This window comes from Anabrus simplex, chromosome 3, assembly GCF_040414725.1.
Source record: "Anabrus simplex isolate iqAnaSimp1 chromosome 3, ASM4041472v1, whole genome shotgun sequence".
In the NCBI taxonomy this organism is placed as follows: Eukaryota; Metazoa; Arthropoda; class Insecta; order Orthoptera; family Tettigoniidae; genus Anabrus; species Anabrus simplex.
In genome coordinates this window covers 309959687-309979220 of record NC_090267.1, presented here as the reverse complement: position 1 = coordinate 309979220, position 19534 = coordinate 309959687, and the positions used below count along the sequence as shown (strand labels likewise).

Genomic DNA, 19534 nt, shown 5'->3' with positions numbered 1-19534 from the left:
AAGAAAATACACATCTCTACTATTTCAAATAAAAATCATTCACACAATACTATGAAATTTAAGAAACAAAATGGAATCAACTTAATAAAAATAGCAATTAGTAATATCATGCAATATGAAAGGGAGTAAAAAAAAATACAACCAAAATTACAACTAAGTGTACATGCAAATTCTGGAAAAAATAACATTTCCATTCCTCTATTTGAAGAGAGAGAGAGAAAAACTTGTAATATATAGTGAGAAAAAAGAAGAAAACACCAAAGAACATTCACACACAAAAATACAGAAAAGTAGTAGTTAAAAAGCAATTAACCAAATCAAGCACCTAAGTCATTTCACTGTAAAGCGTTCTAATACGATTTCAAATTAAGAAATATTTAGTGCTTTATAAAAGATATTAGAGGAGAAACAATTAGTAGTATTAGTGAGTACAGGTCCAGCTCACCCAATTACCAGTAGTATATTAGAGAGGTTAAAGGAAAGCACTGGGGTTAGCTCGAGGATCTTTCTGGTTCCGATAGCGGACAGTCAGCCAAACACCAAGAAACTGGAAAAAGAACATTCATCAGTTACCTTAACCCACAACAGCTAATTGCATAAAAATGATCAATGAATTAATTTCAAAAAGTTAGCCTGTAACTTAAATTATATGGGGGCAAAATAAAGCCCAGTTCTTATAAAAAAAATTTTTTTTTTCCAAATCTTGAAGCCTGAATCATGTGACCTAGGGTGAAAACAGAGACGAAAATACAGTACGGAGTAAAACAAACAGTAGTGAAGTTACAAACAGAACAGCATGTGTTCAAAACTACATAATAAATTTTATTGCGCACAATGTGCAAAATTTGCATATTACATCAAGTAAATTACAGTTCACTCAAGGAGAACTTAATTCAGAGCAAAATTGATTCAGAGAGACTGTTCTCTTCTTGCACTTCATTACGTGATATGTATCACACTGTTCATTGCACAATACACATACAAACTCCTGCCTAGCCCGGTGGTAGGATTTCTTGGCACAGATACGGTGATGAAAGCTGTAGGGGTATCTAAATTCACCCGATCCCGGTACATATATGTTTTAGCACGGGAGAGCTTCTTGACAGAGGATTTAAGACTACAAATGCCTCTACAGCAAACTCCGGCATATGATGAACTGTTACAAGAACTACGAGAGAAAAGAGACTCGATCGAGGAAAGCTTTTACAGTACAGACGCACTGATAAATAAGGATTGGATGAAAGAGGAATATGAGTCGAGACATTTGGTGACACGCTTTGCAACGTGTTCAAAATATGCACCCATAAATTTCACGCATTATTCACAACAGTCCAGTCATAAGCTGATGAATAGAGACTGCTTCAAAGACATAAAAAACATTACTGTAACTTCTGTTGTAATTCGGGAATATTCCAGGTAATCTGACCTGAAAACAGATTCTTTCAGCATGCACCCTGTGTTCATCAGGATATTCGACGATCTACAGAAACGCTACGAACTATGCAAGAGACATACGTGTTGCCATCATCAACTTGCATTTTATGATGTATCTTGATGTTCAGAGATATTTGTATTTTCAATACTGTTTGTTTCACTGCATACTACATCTGGAAAAAAACATTCCAGTTAAATTTAATTACTACAATAAGGCAAATTGTATTTTAGAGAGTATCTTATTACCCCCCACCTTGCTCTTAATTTTCACCAAGCCACTGCCATTCTGATTTTCATTTATTGAGGTCGATGGAGGATCACTGACTGGGAGAGGTTTTCATTTTCTGTCTGGTCTAGAGAAAACGAATTTCATAAAACTTATACAAGAGCTTTATGTAGGGTAGAGCACCAAAATTTAAAGAAAAAACCTGACCTTTATGGAAAAGTAAGTCATCAAACTATTTACACGTAACCAAGACAACTCTAATTATCCATCGAAAAAGCTGTTATATAGATATAAGAGCCTTTCCAACCGGCTGGACTCATGGTTTTATAATTGACCCTGCTATTAGAACTGAGACCTCTGAAACCCAACCAGTGGATGTTCAAGAAAGAAAAGTGTGATGCCTACAATTCTCCAATTCAAAGAAAAAAATAAATTTAAGTTAACATCTATGTAAGTAGTGGGTTTTATAGTTGGAGTCAGAGGCACAATAACAGCCATATTTGCACAATTCTGTAAGCTGTTCAGACTGGACAACACATTTAAGAACACAGTGGCTGCAAAGGGTTCAGCAGCTATTTTGAGGAATTATTTGTATAACTGTAAAGACCAACCTGCGGAACTCTTGTTCACCAATTATCAAATAGCATATGCTGTTGAAAAAAAAAAAAAGTAACAACAGTAAAAGCAAATGGAAATTGGTATCAGAATTTATCCAATTGGTTAATAATTCATATGGCATATGTAACCTGAAATTTCCATTTAATAAAGACAAAGGTAAACTATATAGTAAATTACAGTATGATGAGCGAGACTAAACAATATACCACTGAACCCGCCCCCCCCTTTTTTTCCCTGCCCTTTGCAATTTGTACGAGACAGGGCATTACTGAAAAAAGCCATTCTTGCTAACAGACAAGTGTGACATCATGTTTATATTTTAGGGCAAGTTTTATTAACCCTAGATATGGCAAATGTTGAATATTCAACACTTTGTTCCCTGACGTAGTGGTGGCACCGACGATATTCGACATTTTCGTATTTCTTCTCGTAATTTCCTCATTTCTTCAACAGATGTCATGACAGTCTACTTCTTGTCGTTCTTGATGTTCACAGCAGCCATGAGTTCAGTTTCATTCATATTACAACCTCTTTGGGCGCAATTCCACAGAATCAAATGAATGCAGTTTTCCGATGATGTGTTTGAGCACCATTTCTGTAGTGTTCGTAAACAAACCTTCACAGCCTCTGCTTTGTTATTCTATTTAAACTTTTTTCATATTTTTCTGCTCAGTGCGAGTTATTTACTTCTGTATGTATATTATTTGATTGAATACATACATTTTTACTAATACATTAGTAAAGAAGTAGTGTGAAATTTGTTGGAAGATGAAAGTTACGGATCTGACTTTGAGGTTACTGAGAATGAACCAACAGATTCAGAGTCAGATTTGGAATGTTTATCAGCTATTTCTTCGCATCAAATATCGGAAAGTGATGACGAACCTCCCATAAAGCAACCTGTCATAACAGCATGGTCTAATGCCACGCATCCAAATGCTTGCATGCCAATACATTTTCCCTAATATTTTCAAGAATATACCTCTCAGAGTGATGAAACTTTTGCTGGTGCATTACAGATACACATTATTGACAAGCGAAGTTCGTGCACTTGGGCGTTGCAGCGCGACTTCTCACATGCCAGCAATACAAATGTCTCTCACAAACTTTCGTCCTGCGGGTATATCCGGCAGAAAAAGGATGTTGAAGAGTGGCAACCTGGCAACATTGTACCCACATGTAGGGTAACACCAAATACTTTAATATGATAATACCGGACAGCTTGCTGTTTTCAGTGAGAAAGTCGATAGTGCTGCTGTCACTAAATAATCTTACATTGCAGTTATATTCCAAGAAAAGTGTTATGCGCTGAACAAATTACCCACAAGCTAATGGGCATGGGAACTGATAAGGACAGCAAGTATTAAAAAAGTAATGACCTCGCATCTGTGTTGAGGTTACATTCTATGACCCTTATATTAAGAAAATCAATCAAATACTCTACTGAAATGTTAGTGGGACGTAAAAGCAATAATATTAACATATATGGAACTCCAGTGTACTCAAACTTGAGGGTCGACATTGTTAAACAGTACCATAAATTTCACAATTGAAAACTTGTGGGCCTGTAGCGTAATGGTTATCGCGGTAGTTTTGAAATTGAAAATTGAAGGCCATGAGTTTCGAATCCAGTCTTTTTTTTACTGTAAGAAAATAATAATAATAATAATTTTCTTTACGTCCCAGTAAGTACTTTTACAGTTTTCGGAGACGCAGAGGTGCCGGAATATAGTCCCGCAGGAATTCTTTTACATGCCAGTAAATCTACCTGCACGAGGCTGACGTATTTGAGCATCTTCAAATACCACCGGACTGAGCCAGGATCGAACCTGCCAAATTTGGATTAGAAGGCCATCGCATCAACCGTCTGAGCCACTCAGCCTGGCGTAAGAAAATTCTTCTTCTTCTTTATTGTTTTACCCTCCAGGGTCGGTTTTTCCCTCGGACTCAGCCATGGATCCCACCTCTACCGTCTCAAGGGCAGTGTCCTGGAGCTTCAGACTCTGGGTCGTGGGATACAACTGGGGAGGATGACCAGTACCTCGCCCAGGCGGTCTCACCTGCTATGCTGAACAGGGGTTTTGCGGGGGCATAGGGAGATTGGAAGGGATAGACAAGGAAGAGGGAAGGAAGCAGCCGTGGCCTTAAGTTAGCTACCATCCCGGCATTTGCCTGGAGAAGGATGGCCACTTCCAGGATGGCTGAGGTGGGAATCGAACCCACCTCTGTTCAGTTGACCTCCCGAGGCTGAGAGGACCCCGTTCCAGCCCTCTTACCACTTTTCATTTTCGTGGCAGAGCCGGGAATCGAACCCGGGCCTCGGGGGGTATTAGCTAATGACATGAACCACTACAGCACAGAAGTGGGCAAGACAATTGTTTCAGTACAGGCATAGGCTTGAGCACCAGTCCAACTAATTAATATGTGTGTATGGTAATTCTTCATGCTTAAATTTGTGAAAGAGACTTTAGGAAATTCTGAACACTTCTTCCTTGTCAAGAACATCCTAGTTCACTCACCGTAACCCCAATGTGTTAAACATATGTATTTCTGTCCCCAGAGGTACAGCAGAAAATTCAAAGTACAGAGAAAACGTGAGAGCAGCGTGAGCTGAGTTCTCCTGTAGCATTCGGGAAGATCGGCCGTATCGAAGCAGAAGAAGAAGAAAAAGAAGGAGAAGTCAAAATAATGGATCAGACACCTGTTCCTTAATTACAGCTTCTCTTTCCCAAAATTGTAATAAATCATGGATGTTGTTAAGTTATCTGCCCGCTCTGGCGCTTTGGCTGAATGGTTAGCGCTTCATGCCCCCGTTTTTTGATACCTTCATTCTTCGGAGTGTTGGATCTCTTCCATTTCCCTTCTGATTAGTGTTAATAGAGGATGGCTGGCCAGTTGTACTTCCTCTTAAAAAAATAATCACCACCACGGAAAGGTCAGCGCACTGGCCTTCGGTTCAGAGGACCCTGGTACGATTCCCGACTGAGTCGGAGATTTTATTCGCGTCTGTTAATTCCTGTAGATCGGGGGCTACGGGTTTGTGTTCGTATTCATACGCATCTTCAAATATATACAACATGTCACACGAGAAACAACTACAGAAACACGAGGTAGTGAATATATATCCCTCCACATAAGATTGGTGGTAGGAAAGGCATCCGGCCGCAAAACTAGGCTAAGTCCATACAAAGTCCTTCGCCAGGCCAGAAAAAAAACTGGAGAGAGTAGGTAGTTGTTAAATATTTCCCCCGGAGGATGGGTAGATCCTCAAACAAATGCTCCTTTTAATTTTCAAGATATAGCGAAAGGCACGGCTAACATAATGCTCGTTTGGAGGTTTGTGAAAGAGGCATTTCATATTTTAAAATTTCATTCTTAATTATTATGATTATTAAAATATTTTAACAAAAATATTTCCAATGAGTGTAGTGCATTCCTCTCAACTGTAGCATAGACGAGTATGCAGTTCACACCAACACGCTAGATGTCACCACCATCACTGTTTGCACTCGACTCAATGCTCTTGAGATAGAGCTGTCCGGTATTGGTGTATTAAAGTATTTGGTAACACCTTCTGTCAGCACATATTAGTCGTGCTGTATAAAGGGCTCTAGGAAAGTTTTGCAATGTGAGTGAACGCTTTAGACTTTTTCAAAATAATTTCCACCACACTCAATACACTTCTCCATACGTCGAAACCAGTCACTGAACCAACTCTGCCACTTTTCTTCGGTTACATTTCCACACTCCTGATCCCATGCTGCCAGAAGCTCCTTGTCAGATGCAAAACGCCACCCTTTCAGCTTCATCTTCACTTCTGGGAAGAGTGCGAGTCACATGGGTCAAGATCAGGACTGTATGGAGGGTGATCAAGCACAGTCAACCCTGATCTGGCAAGAAAATCCAATGTTACATTAGAACGATGTGCTGGAGCATTGTCGTGATGCAAGAGCCAAGTGCTGAGCCATGACCTTGGACGGAGCTGCTTGAGAGCCTGGATGACCTGAGGCAGACAAGTCTCACTGTACCACTTCGCAGTAACCGTCCTTTGTGTTTCTAGCGCAACCCGAGTCAGGATGCCCCGTTTAGTGAAGAGTACTGCAATCATCCTTTTCTTCACTGACCTCATCTTCAAACAGCCACACCTTGTTCTGGGATTTTGTTGGGACATTGTAATAATAAAACCAAGTTTCGTCACCTGTAACGATGCTGCTGATGTTACGCGAAGTCCCATTTTCAAACTGTTTTTGCATTTTTTGGCACCATTTCACTGCAATGTGCCCCTTGTTCCTCTGAAAATGAATGGGGCACCCAAAGAGAACAAACCTTTCTAACATGGAGATGGTCATGTACTGTAGAACTGAATGAATAGCTGGTGCAGGGATATGGAGGGTCTCTTCTACCTGCCAATATGTCAACCGCCTCTCTTGCTGCAACATTTTCCTCACAGTTTCAATGTCTTCCTCAGTCAATGATTCAGACGGTCTCCCAGAACGAGGATCCTCTTCAACCCCAAAATTTCCCCTCTGGAACTCTTTGTACCAGCGGAAAATTGTTGTCCGATGTGGACAGTCTTTCCCCAGCACAGGAGTCATTTCCTCCAGGCACTGGTCAATAGTTAATCCACGAGCAAAATTGTAGTGGATAATTGTGCAATATTCACCTTTAGACCACACTGACATCTTAACTTGCTTTCAATCCCACTGCTTGGTAACAACTAGTGTGAAGGTCGCGCCTTGCTGTCTTTTAGACCGATTTTCACCCCTTTTTTTATCCCTCACCATAACAGGGGTGTCCAACCAACCGTTTTTGCGTATTGCAAAACTTTCCTAGTGCTCTTTGTACATGTGGTACAGTGGATAGAGTTTTGGCTCAGCATGCAGGAGGTCGAGTGGTCGAGCCTGGGTTCAGGTGTATGTTTTTTTATTTTGTAATAATGTAGTCCAGGTGGTATGGTATCTGGCATCTTAATCATCAACAGCAATTGCAGCGGGTCTACTTTGCACTTACATACTACTATCCTAGAAATGAACGAACAATCGTTTTCATTGGTCAGCTTTGAAAGACGTCCTTTCCACGTCGTGGGCATGAATTTATTCGCATCACTTCATCTACTAGATGTGAAACCTGTTTTCTTTGTACCCTTCTCCAATGGTCCCATAGATTAGTAGTACCAACTATTATTCTTGTCTCGTTCAGGTCCATTACATTTCGTTAGGGCCTTACGTTACCAGTAGACCTAGCAACGTGCTTTGCGAATAATGTCCAAACTCGGTTACAATTTGTATGTGTTATCACCACGCTCCCACTAATTCTGCCTTTCAACACTGCGTCTGGTAACCGCATGCTCTTTAGTACGTATCTCAATGCATTATTATTATTATTATTTCTATCGATGGGATTGTGGAAACATCATGTCTATTACTGTTAGGGAAACAGTGTAGTTCGAAACAGACCATTTCACAAGTAGTGGTGTCGGGATGAATCATGCAGAACAATATCTGTCAGAGGGGTAATGCGCGTTAGGTGGAACAGCACACAGGACTGACGGCATGTTTATTACGTAGTTTATGCGCTGTCCACCAGACAGGGACTAGTGGCGAGCGGAGTAACACACCTGTGTCAGACTCCAATGTACATGCGTACACGTATCGAATGTCCGTCTAGTAAACTTCTAAACCAGTGTGGCAGACGTTATGGCATACACAAACGATGAATATGTGGATATGCTTCTGGTCCTTGGTGAATCTGATAACCGGGCTGATGTTGCCGCTCGTGAATATGCTGCTAGACATCCTCGGTGACGCCACCCAGATAAAAGTGTATTTCGTTGTCTGGAGCTGCGCCTTCGGGAGTCAGGTTCTCTCCTTCCACCGTCACTTGATAGAGGTCGTCCACCGACTCGCCGTACTCCAGCTACTGAGGAAGCTATTCTGGAGGTCATACACTAAGAACCTCAGTCTCGCAACACACGGTCGTTAACATGCTGCACAAGCATGGGCTGCACCCCTATCATTATTCTTTCACACAACACCTGCATCCTGCAGATCGCCATCAGCAGATGCAATTTTGTGAATGGTTCCAACAACAACACGAAGCCAATGATGACTTCGTGAACACCGTACTATGGTCAGATGAAGCAGCATTCACTCGTGAGGGTGTCTTCAATATGCACAATGCCCACCATTGATGTGAGGTTAACCTGCACGTCACCCGTGACTGTGGATATCAAGTTCGCTTTGGAATCAACGTCTGGGCCAGAATATCGGGCGACAGGTGTTTGGGCCCCTACATGTTGCCTCACTGGTTGACTGCACGAAGGTATCATGCATTCCTCTCAAACTATCTGCCTGCTGAGCTGGAAGATGTTCCACTACATGTTCGACAGAGGGTATGGTTCCAACATGATGGTGCACCTCCACACTCTGGAATTAATGTGCAACGGTATTAGGACAGGACATTTCCAGGGAAATGGCTCGGACAAGGAGGTCCAGTTGTATGGCCACCGCGTTCACCTGACCTAAATCCCCTGGATTTCTTCCTGTGGGGACACCTGAAGAGCATGTGTACTCTACTCCACCGACAAATGTGGAAGAATTGGCAGCGCGTGTTTATGCTGCTCTTGTTACTGTGGATGCAGCTATGCTGGGAAGGGTCCAGAGCTGTATGATCCGGCAGGTTGTGTAATGTTTGAACGTGCAGCGAGATCACTTTGAGCATCTCTTGTTCTAAGGACAAGGTCATGCGGTCATTAATATGGACATTATTATTGCTAATGTGCTACATCTGAGTGCTCGTATTACATGTAGTATGTAAATGATAAGTAGATGTTGTGTTATTGTACTGTGCTATCATCTTTAGCATCTCAAAAGTGATATTGTTTGTGTAGTTAATCTGTCCTATGACAGGTCATTTGTTTCAACTGTCTATTTCTTATTTTTCTAACCATGTATTTTTTATTTCTGCGTTACAAAATGTTGTAAATGTATGATACATGTGACCTAAGAAATGGTGTCTTACTGTACTACAGTATGTAATGTCAGATGGAAATTAGCAAATAAAAATTGCGTCTCAAGCCAGGATCGAACCCTCGACCTCCTACATGCCAACCAAAAACTCTGTCCACTGCACCAACTGTACAGCACGACTAATATGTGCTGACAGAGGTAGTTACCCTACATGTGGTTACAGTGTTGCCAGATTGCCACTCTTCAACATCCCTTTTCTGCCGGATATACTCGCAAGACGAAAGTTTGTGAGAGACATTTTTTTATTGCTGGCATGTGAGGAGTTGTGCTGCGATGCCCAAGTGCGTGATTTTGCTTCACCCTGTATATCTCAGTTTGTCTGCAACATGTTCCAATTTTGTAAGTATGATCAAAAATTTTATTATTATTTTGAATTTAGGAATTACACTTTTTTAACAGATTGTACATTTTTCTAGTCAAAACATTTATGCACTTTTGAGTCAGCATGACAATCCTCAGTGTATTAGCTTTACGTAGATATATAAAACTTTGTACATTTATTCTATACCTTGTGAATATTTTGTATTTTACTTAGATAAGTATAAGCTCCACAATTTTTAATATTGCCAGTTCTAGAGTTAAGATATGACTGAACATTCTAACGCTCAAAGAACTGGACATATGAACAATTATCTGACACAATTTGAATTTAACTAGGCTATAGATTAGGAGTGGACAAACTTTGCAAACTCCTATACAAAGTAAAACCACAGCAGGTCACTCTTGGAGATAACTTACTGTAGCATCTGTTGCAGCTGGGGTAGACCACTGGTGACTTGAACATTCTTATGTTTCCATTTTGAGATTCAATCTGCTGTTCTTTATACAAAATGAGCTCATCGTACTACCATCATACTAATAGTCTATAAAATGACTGAGAGCGAGCCGAGGCCTTGGAAACTGTTAAGGTATACCGCAAAAGTGATGTGCAGTTACTGGTGTTCTCGTTCTGTGGGAACTGTTAAAAGTGGACAACCAGCGATAAAGATTGCAACCATAAATGCCTTGACCCTTAACAGCAAGACAGAAGGGCTAATAGAAAACCTGGAAGAGAAAGACATTGCATTGTTGGAATTGAGTGAAAACAAGTGGAAAAGAAAGGGACGAGGTTTCAAATGTTTTGGAGTGGAGGTGCAAACTGCAGTAATGGAGTAGGTTTTATTGTGAGGGAAGACCTGACCTGGTACAGTACATAGTGAAGGTCTGTTAGGTAAATGACAGAATCATGAAAATCAGACTTGGCTTGGAGAGTGGAGTACAAGATTTTATCGAAGTATATTCACCTCAAACAGATAATGTCGAACAGTCTAGAGGAGACATTGGAGGTACTGGAAAGGTGCATCGAAGATGAAGAAGTGGAGATAATGGGAGACATGAATATCCATACAGGAACAGGCAAGCAAGGCAAAGAAGAAATAATTAGTTCTTTCAGTTACGGAAATAAAAATGCAGAAGGATTGCTACTACTAGATTTTTGTGAGAGGAATGGATTAATACTGTAGTAGGCAATACATGGTTCAGCAAGAAGAACAGCCAAAAAAAACTAGATATGGATAGGGACAAAGAAAGAACAAAAAACAATGATTGATCTGATTTTAGTTAAGAAGGAGAAACACAGACAATTGGAAGATGCAACATCTATGCCAAGAAGAGATTTTGAAGGAGACAATAAAATTGTAGTAACTAAATTAAGAGTTCGTAAAATTATGAAATGAAAAGATACAAGAGAAAGGAAAATGAAATGAAAATGAAATGGCGTATGGCTTTTAGTGCCGGGAGTGTCCGAGGACATTTTGGCTCGCCAGGTGCAGGTCTTTTGAGTTGACTCCCGTAGGCGACCTGCGCATTGTGATGAGGATGAAATGATAATGAAGACGATATATACATCCAGCCCCCGTGCCAGCGAAATTAACCAATGATGGTTAAAATTCCTGACCCTGCTGGGAATCTAACCCGGAACCCCTGTGACCCAAGGCCAGCACGCTAACCATTTAGCCATGGAGTTGGACATTAAAGGAAAAGGGAGCACAAGAAAAGATCCAAGAAGAACTAAAAGAACAAATTCCTGACGGAGAGGTTGGCAGTGTTGAAGAGGAATGGGCCAAGTTCAAACAAGGAATGATGAAATGAGCAGAAGATATCTGTGATAGAGTATCAGGAAAGAAGAAGGAAAAGAAGACACCCTAGTGAAATAACAAAGTAAGGGGAAAACTTCACAAAAATCTTGCAAGACGATGTTAAAAGAAGTAAGAAAGTGTTGTACAGAGATATTACAATATCTGAAATAGAAGGAACTATAAAGGAGCATTGGGTGTGGATGAGGTAGCTACAGAGATGATAAAGGCAGCAGGACAAGTACAGGTACATTGGATATAAATATTCTAAGTGGTACAGAAGAAGAAAATAAGTGCCAGAAGATTGGAGGAAGGGTCTGATAATCCCAGTATTGAAGAAGGGTGATAAGAAGAATGTAGCAACTACAGGGGAATCACATTCATTTCATATGTAGCAAATATCTATGAGAGGATATTTGAGGAAAAGACTGAGGATGAAAGTAGAAAGGGAAATGGGAGGAAGAGCAATATGAATTTAGAAGACAGAGATCAACTTTTGATCTAATTTTTGCATTAAGGAACATGATGGAAAAAAGATGGGAGTTTGGAAAGGATTTAGTAATGACATTTATAGATAGTGAGAAGATAGTGACAGTGTACCACAACAACTGGTCTGGGAAGCATTGATAAAAAAGGTGGCAGAGCAGAAGTACAGACGATCAAAGCCAGGTATGAAACATATGCAAGCAGTGTGAAGACTAAGATAGGACAAACTGGTTAAATGTAGAAACAGGACTTTGACAAGGAAGTTTATTATCCCCTCTACTCTTCATCACAGTCATGGATGAAATCTACATGGTGGCGCATGATAAGTCACCCAATTGAATTTTGATCCTACAAGTATACTATTGGGGCAATAGTTTTCAAATCGTGCGGTCAACTTCGTACAGTTCATGGAAATTACTCCAGATGTCGTTATGAGTTCATCGCTTCTGTTTTGAGTCCGCCATTTCAGTTTGCCGCGATGGCAGACAAAGGACAGTTGACTGGTGTACAAAAGACGAAGATTGTGTTACTGTTTGCGGTGACGAACAGTGTTACATTGACACAGAGAAGGTTTCGTGCTCATTTCGGCACACGGTGGGCTCCCAGCCTACAGACAATACGCAGATTACATCACAAATTTTCAGGTAGTGGATTTGTTTTGGAGTGTAAGCAGCCATATGCACGTACTGTACATTCGCCGCAAAACAATGAAGGAGTTTGAGTGGCTTTGACTCGTATTCCGAGTAAATCAAGAAGAAGAGCCAGTGCCGAGTTGGGAATTTCACGCCGATCTGTATAAAGAATTATTCAATCCGAGCTTCGCTTGTATCCATACAAGATGACTGTGGCGCATAAGCTTACTGCGAGAGATAAGGAGCGGAGACTACAGTTTGCAAGGTGGGCAATGGAGCAAGACCGAGAGGCAGTGCCACACAAAACATGGTTTTCGGACGAAGCTTATTTTTACGTGAACAGTGTTGTGATCAAACAGAATGTTCGATTTTGGGCACGTGAACCTCCGCGAATAATCCACATGAAAGACACCTGCGGGGAGAAAGTGTGCGTGTGGGTCGCGATGTCAAGTCATGGAATCATTGGTCTGTTTTTCTTCGATGCTACAGTAACCGGTGAACGCTATTTAGACATGCTGTGAAACCAGTTCCTTCCTCAACTCATGGCTACAGGTCTTCCATTGCAGACACAATGGTTAAAGCAGGATGGAGCATGCCCCCCTACTGCCAACGCTGTGCTTAATTTCCTACATGAAAGACTTGGCCGTAGGGTATTGTCAAACAGATTTCCAGAATGTTGTGAAGGAGGAGGGATGTGGCCGCCTCACAGCCCGGACATTAACCAATGTGACTTCTTCCTTTGGGGGTTCCTTAAAGAGAAGCTCTACCACAGAAAACCCGAAAATGCAGTGCAACTTAGGGCCATCATTGTGGAGTTATGCCGCGCCATTCCAGAAGTTTTGTGTTGGAGAGTCGTCACAAATGCACGTGTGCGACTTGTGGAAGTTGTAAAACAAAACGGCAGTCATACTGAACATGTGATTCATTAGGTTGTATTTCCAAGGTGTATTCTTTACTTCTACATCAATAAATTACAAATCTTGTCAACAACAAATGTGTTATTCATGAAACAAATTAGGTGACTTATCGTGTGCCACCCTGTACAAGAGTATATAACAAAAAATGGGAAGCAAAAAGACAAAGACCTTACTCTTTGCAGATGACATAATAATATGGAATGAAAAATAAGTGTGGAGAAGAGCAAGACAGTAGTGATGATGAGAGGTAATAGAGAAGGAAGAGGGAATACTGAAATAAATGGAAGACCATTAGAAGTTGTGAAAAGCTTCAAATATTTGGGGAGTGTCCTTGAAGAAGATGGGAAAATAAAGAAACTGGAAAGAGACTCCAGCAAGCCAATGGGTTTTACCAATGTGTGAGAGATATAGTGTACAACCGAGATGTACCAGAGAAATTCAAGAAAATTCTGTACTCAATGTATTCCACACCAATTTTGACATACACAGTAGGCATATAAACAACAACAAAACATGATGTAAACAGAATCAGAGCAGCCAAAATAAAATTCCTTAGAGGAATAATTGGGAAGACACTAAGGGATAAAATCAGAAACATAGAAATCAGAGAGAGAATTGAATTCCCTAAACTGCAAGAAAAGATAGAGACCAGTAAGCTGAAATGGTATGGACACATGAGAATGGAAGAGGATTGAGTTCCAAAGCAAGTGTTTATAGAGAAAATAATAATAATAGGCTAATAATAATAATAATAATAATAATAATAATAATAATAATAATAAAAAGACAATGGGGACGACCCAGAAAGAGGTGGTACAGTGAAAGAGAGTATAGAGAAGAGAGGAGTAGAAGTAGAGGAAATATTGGAGGGAGGAAGGAAGGGAGTGGTGGAGAGAGAGAGAATTGTGGAAGTGCTTGATTTACAACCCGAACCAGAAGACTGGAAATGGGAAACTAAGAAGAAGACAAAATTTTTTTTTTGCTAGGGGCTTTACGTCGCACCGACCCAGATAGGTCTTATGGCGACAATGGGATAGGAAAGGCCTAGGAGTTTGAAGGAAGCGGCCGTGGCCTTAATTAAGGTACAGCCCCAGCATTTACCTGGTGTGAAAATGGGAAACCACGGAAAACCATCTTCAGGGCTGCCGATAGTGGGATTCCAACCTACTATCTCCCGGATGCAAGCTCACAGCCGCGTGCCTCTACGCGCACGGCCAACTCGCCCGGTGGGAAGATAAAAATACAACAATTAAGTGAACATTATGTGGCACTATACTTTCTAAATAGTGGAAGTTTAGTTCAACATATACAGATTATTTCACCATTGAAAATTAATGAGGTAATGTTGCAAGTGAAAATTATAGATGACAATCTTTGAAGCTGCATTTGACTGTGTGCAGATATTTTGCTCCAGATATTCAATTTTTTGTTATTTTAACTAACAATACATAAATGGCTCGTTCATTACAAAGTGCAATATGGTAATTCTTTCCAATGACTATACCCAGCAATATTTTCACATTTCATGACAGAAGCCAGGAAGAAAATATGTTAACAAAAGAGAGAAAAACACGCTGCATGCTGTGAGGAAAGATGTAAAGAGGGAATGCACACATACACCCACCCATCCACCCTCATCACTCCACCACAGTATGTAAGGGAAAGAGACCATGGTGAGGAAGAGTGCAAGACACTCAATCAAATCAATTTAAAGTGAATTTTGAAGCCACACATTTCTCACTACATACAACAGAAGGCAAGAATATGTTCAAGATGATGCTGATGTCAGGCAGATATACATGACCTTTATACAGTAGTCCACCAGTCCTTTATAATTCTTGAAACTACACAACCCATTATTTTTTTACAGTCAATATTGTTCTGCTTGATATCTACATTCAGAAGTCACAGATTTGATCATTTTAGGCTGGTGTACTTATTTCCATGATATCTACAGGTCAGCAACATAAAAAGAGAGAACCTTGCATGGGAGAAATGTGGAGTAACAAGACAGAACTCATTACAGTAGCAAAACCCTTATCAAAAGCAATTTTCAAACAGAATCATAGGTAATAAATTTCATTTCATTGTAGCGGGTGTTATGAACCTGCCAAATGTTAACTGGGAAGGGAATGCGGACAGCAGACGGAAAGCATGACCAACAAAAGGTGAATAAGTTATTATGGGAAGGATAACTGAATCAGAAAGTGATGGAACCATCTAGAGGGAAAAATATTCCAGATGTAGTGCTGATAAAACCAGATGAGCTCTATAGGGAAACTGAAGTGATAGATGGTACAAGTGATCATGAAGCTGTCTTCATCAAGAGTTAAAAATAAATTTATTAGAAAGGAATGTTGTAAAAGTAGGACTATAGGCAATATCATATGGCTGATAAGAAGAAAATGGGAAAATTTTTTAAAACAATTATGAACAATGGAAAACGGTAAGTAAAAATGTAAACAGCTATGGGATGAGTTTAAAGCAATTGTTGAGCAAGTGTAAAAACACATGTACCTTTAAAAGTGGTAAGGTATACTAAGGACCCATTATATTATATCAGGGACATACAGAGATTAAGAAAGAAGTGCAGATTAGAAAGAAAGAGTTAGAAATGGTAGCGGGAGTAAGGAGAGATTGAAGAAGCTCATTAGGAAAATTCAGCAAAAAAATTAGCTATGGATAACATGACGGCAAACGCCAATTGGCAGCCACATGTATTTTACAGAGCAATGGAAGGATATGTATAGATACTTTAAGGTAGAAAGAGATACCAGGAAGGACACTCCAGAGATCATTAATGAACAAGGGGAGTGTATATGCAAGGACTTCCAGAAGGCAGAAGTATATAGTCAGCAACATGGTAAAGGTAGTTGGACATGAAAATATGTCCTGATAGAGCAGGCAGCTAATACTAGTGAAATACGGAAACGAAATTAAATGTTGTATGGCTTTTAGTGCAGGGAGTGTCCGAGGACATGTTCGGCTCACGAGATGAAGGTATCTTGATTTGACACCCGTAGGCGATCTGCGTATTGTGACAAGGATGAAGTTATGATGACAACACATACACCCAGCCCCTGTGCCAGTGAAATTAACCAATGACTTAAAATTCCTGGCCCTGCCGGGAATCGAATCCGGGACCCCTGTGACCAAAGGCCTAACCATTCAACCATGGAGCTGGACTGAAATACTGAAATTTAGGGTGACAAACATAAAGCGGATAATTACAGGCCAGTCAGCTTGACGTGTTGTTCGTAAGCTCTGGGAAAGCATTCTTTCTGTTTATACTGAAGAACCTTGATAATTCAAAATCGGTTAATTCAAATTCTCACCTAATTCGAAGCAGCTCTTGTTCCCGCAAATATGAGGTAAGGTTTAATTGTTTAATTCGAAATACGGATAATTCGTAAATTGAAGAACAATGTTGGTCCCATTACCGAAATTCAGATGTTTAATTCAAAAACTGCCTTAAAAAAAAAAAAAAAAAAAAAGGGAAGTATTTTACAGAGTAATTTAATTTCAAAATTTCTCCACATCAAGAAAAAAAGTGTCTTTTGGAATGTGCAGGGGTAGCTTTTCACACCTTCACTTAGGTGTGTCTACAGTGTACTTCATATTTGCTAAGTTCAAGTGAAATCGTAATTCTGTATTCAGCATTTAAGGAACACCACAATATCACAAAACAGGCAGTGTGCGGATAAGTAGAATCTGCAAACACGGGTGATAAAGCATGACTCATATTGTCGATGACGATGAAACTGAGCATTTTTAAATGATGATAGGAAAACTTAAAACGGTCCACCTTTTCAATACAAAAATGTTATAGTTTATTTATAACATGTATTTGTACTTGGAACTAGTTTCAACGCTGATTTGCGTCATCATCAGCCAATGTGGGAACAGGCAAGCATGTAGGCATTTATATTACACAAGGCGTTACATTAAACAATACACATCTTACAAGGAGATAAAACCAGGGACGAGTATAGAAACAAATGAAACGTTGAGAAAACAAAAGTTATACATATTAAAAATAACCTTAACCACACATCTTGCAGTGCGAAAGTGTTCTTCTTGAATGATTCCTGAATATAAAACACATGTGCACACATTTCTGAAGAGCCAGCAGGCAGGACAAAGTAAAGTGAAACCTTAAGAGTTCTCATTTTTCTATGTTCTGACTAACTAATGAAGTCTCCCTTGAGTTCCTGATAAACATACAAAACAGGAAATTCTCCTTCACTCTCAACAATAGCTATGCATAGTGATCTAAATGACTGATCCTACAGACCGAATACGAAGATAATCCCCAGTGAAAGTATGGAAGGTGATCATAGATTATTAATTGTGGAATTAAAACAAGTAAAAAATTCCTAAAAGAAACCAAAGATCAGGATCTGAGAAATGGAGGAGGAGGATAAAAGAATGGCATTCTAAGATTGCATAAAAAGGAAGTTGCCTAACATGGAAATACAAAGTGGAGAAGAAGAGTGAGACAATTTAAGACAGACATTTGCGGAAGCAGCAACTGAGGTATGCGGGAAAACAAAAGCAAAGGTTAAAGGAAAGGAGACACGGTGGTGGACGGACAAAATAAAAAATGAAATAAAATAAAGGAATAAGGTAAGAAAGAAATGGATAAGGGAAAGCAAAAAATGTATCAGAGGGATGAGAATAAGACAGAAAGGTTACATGTGGAATACAAAAGATTGAAACTACAAGTAAAGAGGAGTATCAAGGAAGAAAAGGAGAAATGTTGGAGAGAGTTTACCAACAAAATTGAGCAAGATAGTTGAGGAAATCAGAAACTATTATACAGAGTAATAAAATCAAAAAGAATAAATCAAGAAAAAAACAAGGCATTAGTTAGAGAAGATGGATCCATAGTACATTACAAAAAGGGTTTTCAGAAGGTGATGGCAAAGTATTTTGAAAAACTTTATAATGAGGATAACTGCTCGGAGGAAGAAGGAGATAAGAAAATGGAAATAACAAACGGAGAAAAAGAAGAGAACCCGATAACAGTGTTGAAACTTGAAAGGGCAGTGAAAGCAATGACCAAAGGTAAAGCAAGTGGAAAAGACAAATTCAATGTTGATATGATTAAGGCAGCAGGAAGCACTGGACTACACTGGCTATACAGAGCCCAGAGTCCTGCAGCCAGCCCCACCGTGCAGCACTTCAAACCCACGGGCTCTGGCAGCCCAGCCCGTGCAGTGCCGCTCTCTTCTGACTCGGCCGTGGACTGGCCCACAGTACTGGTCTCATACAGCCCACTGCAGTCCACTGCACTGGGCGGGCTCAGTAGTATAACCTTTAGTACTTCTCCACAATAACATGTGCTCCATGCACAATGAAATGTTCACGTCACACTACTCTGCGAATTCATGTACGCTAATAACATATTTCAAATTAGGCTAATCGCATTTTGAAATTAAACAGTAGAGATTTCTCCTGCACTGTACTAATAATAATAATAATAATAATTGAAAACAAACAGAAGCTTTATTATAAACTAATATTCATCTGCAATTGACATCAACTTAACTGAAAATGAATCAAAATAACACAAAGCTTATTCATAGGACTTCATTCGCGTTTACCTCAAAATAAAATACAAACTTTTTTTTTTTTTTTTTTTTGCTAGTTGCTTAACGTCGCACCAACACAGATAGGTCTTATGGCGACGATGGGACAGGAAACGGCTAGGAGTGGGAAGGAAGCGGCCGTGGCCTTAAGGTACAGCCCCGGTATTTGCCTGGTGTGAAAATGGGAAACCACGGAAAACCATTTTCAGGGCTGCCGACAGTGGGATTCGAACCTACTATCTCCCGAATACTGGATACTGGCCGCACTTAAGCGACTGCAGCTATCGAGCTCGGTGAAAAATACAAACTGAAATGACATGCAATATGCCAACAACAAAAACAAACCTGAACATAGCTTTTACTTAGTGTGCGTAATTTATTGGTCATTGCTAATGGTGATGGAATGGAATTACTGTGAATGAAAAGGAAAGCATCAAGATTGTCTGGTTGCAGAAGAGACCAGCATATGTTGAGAATGAAGCCCTCTG

The 19534-nt window shown here is 40.0% G+C and overlaps 1 protein-coding gene across 3 annotated transcripts in view; it reads right to left on the bottom strand.

Annotated features, from left to right (window-relative positions):
- Nucleotides 1-19534, bottom strand: part of Tsp97E (Tetraspanin 97E) — a 49542-nt gene that overhangs the window by 12106 nt on the left and 17902 nt on the right. The window contains exon 5 of one of the 3 annotated variants that reach the window (XM_067143134.2): nt 454-547. The exons of 1 other annotated variant lie outside the window; for it this stretch is intronic. In XM_067143134.2, coding sequence (XP_066999235.1) covers nt 473-547 — 75 coding nt within the window. In that variant the 3' untranslated portion in view covers nt 454-472. Of the gene's footprint in view, nt 1-445; nt 548-19534 lie in introns of all 3 variants that reach the window. One more of the 3 variants, XM_067143135.2, reaches the window with a different exon arrangement.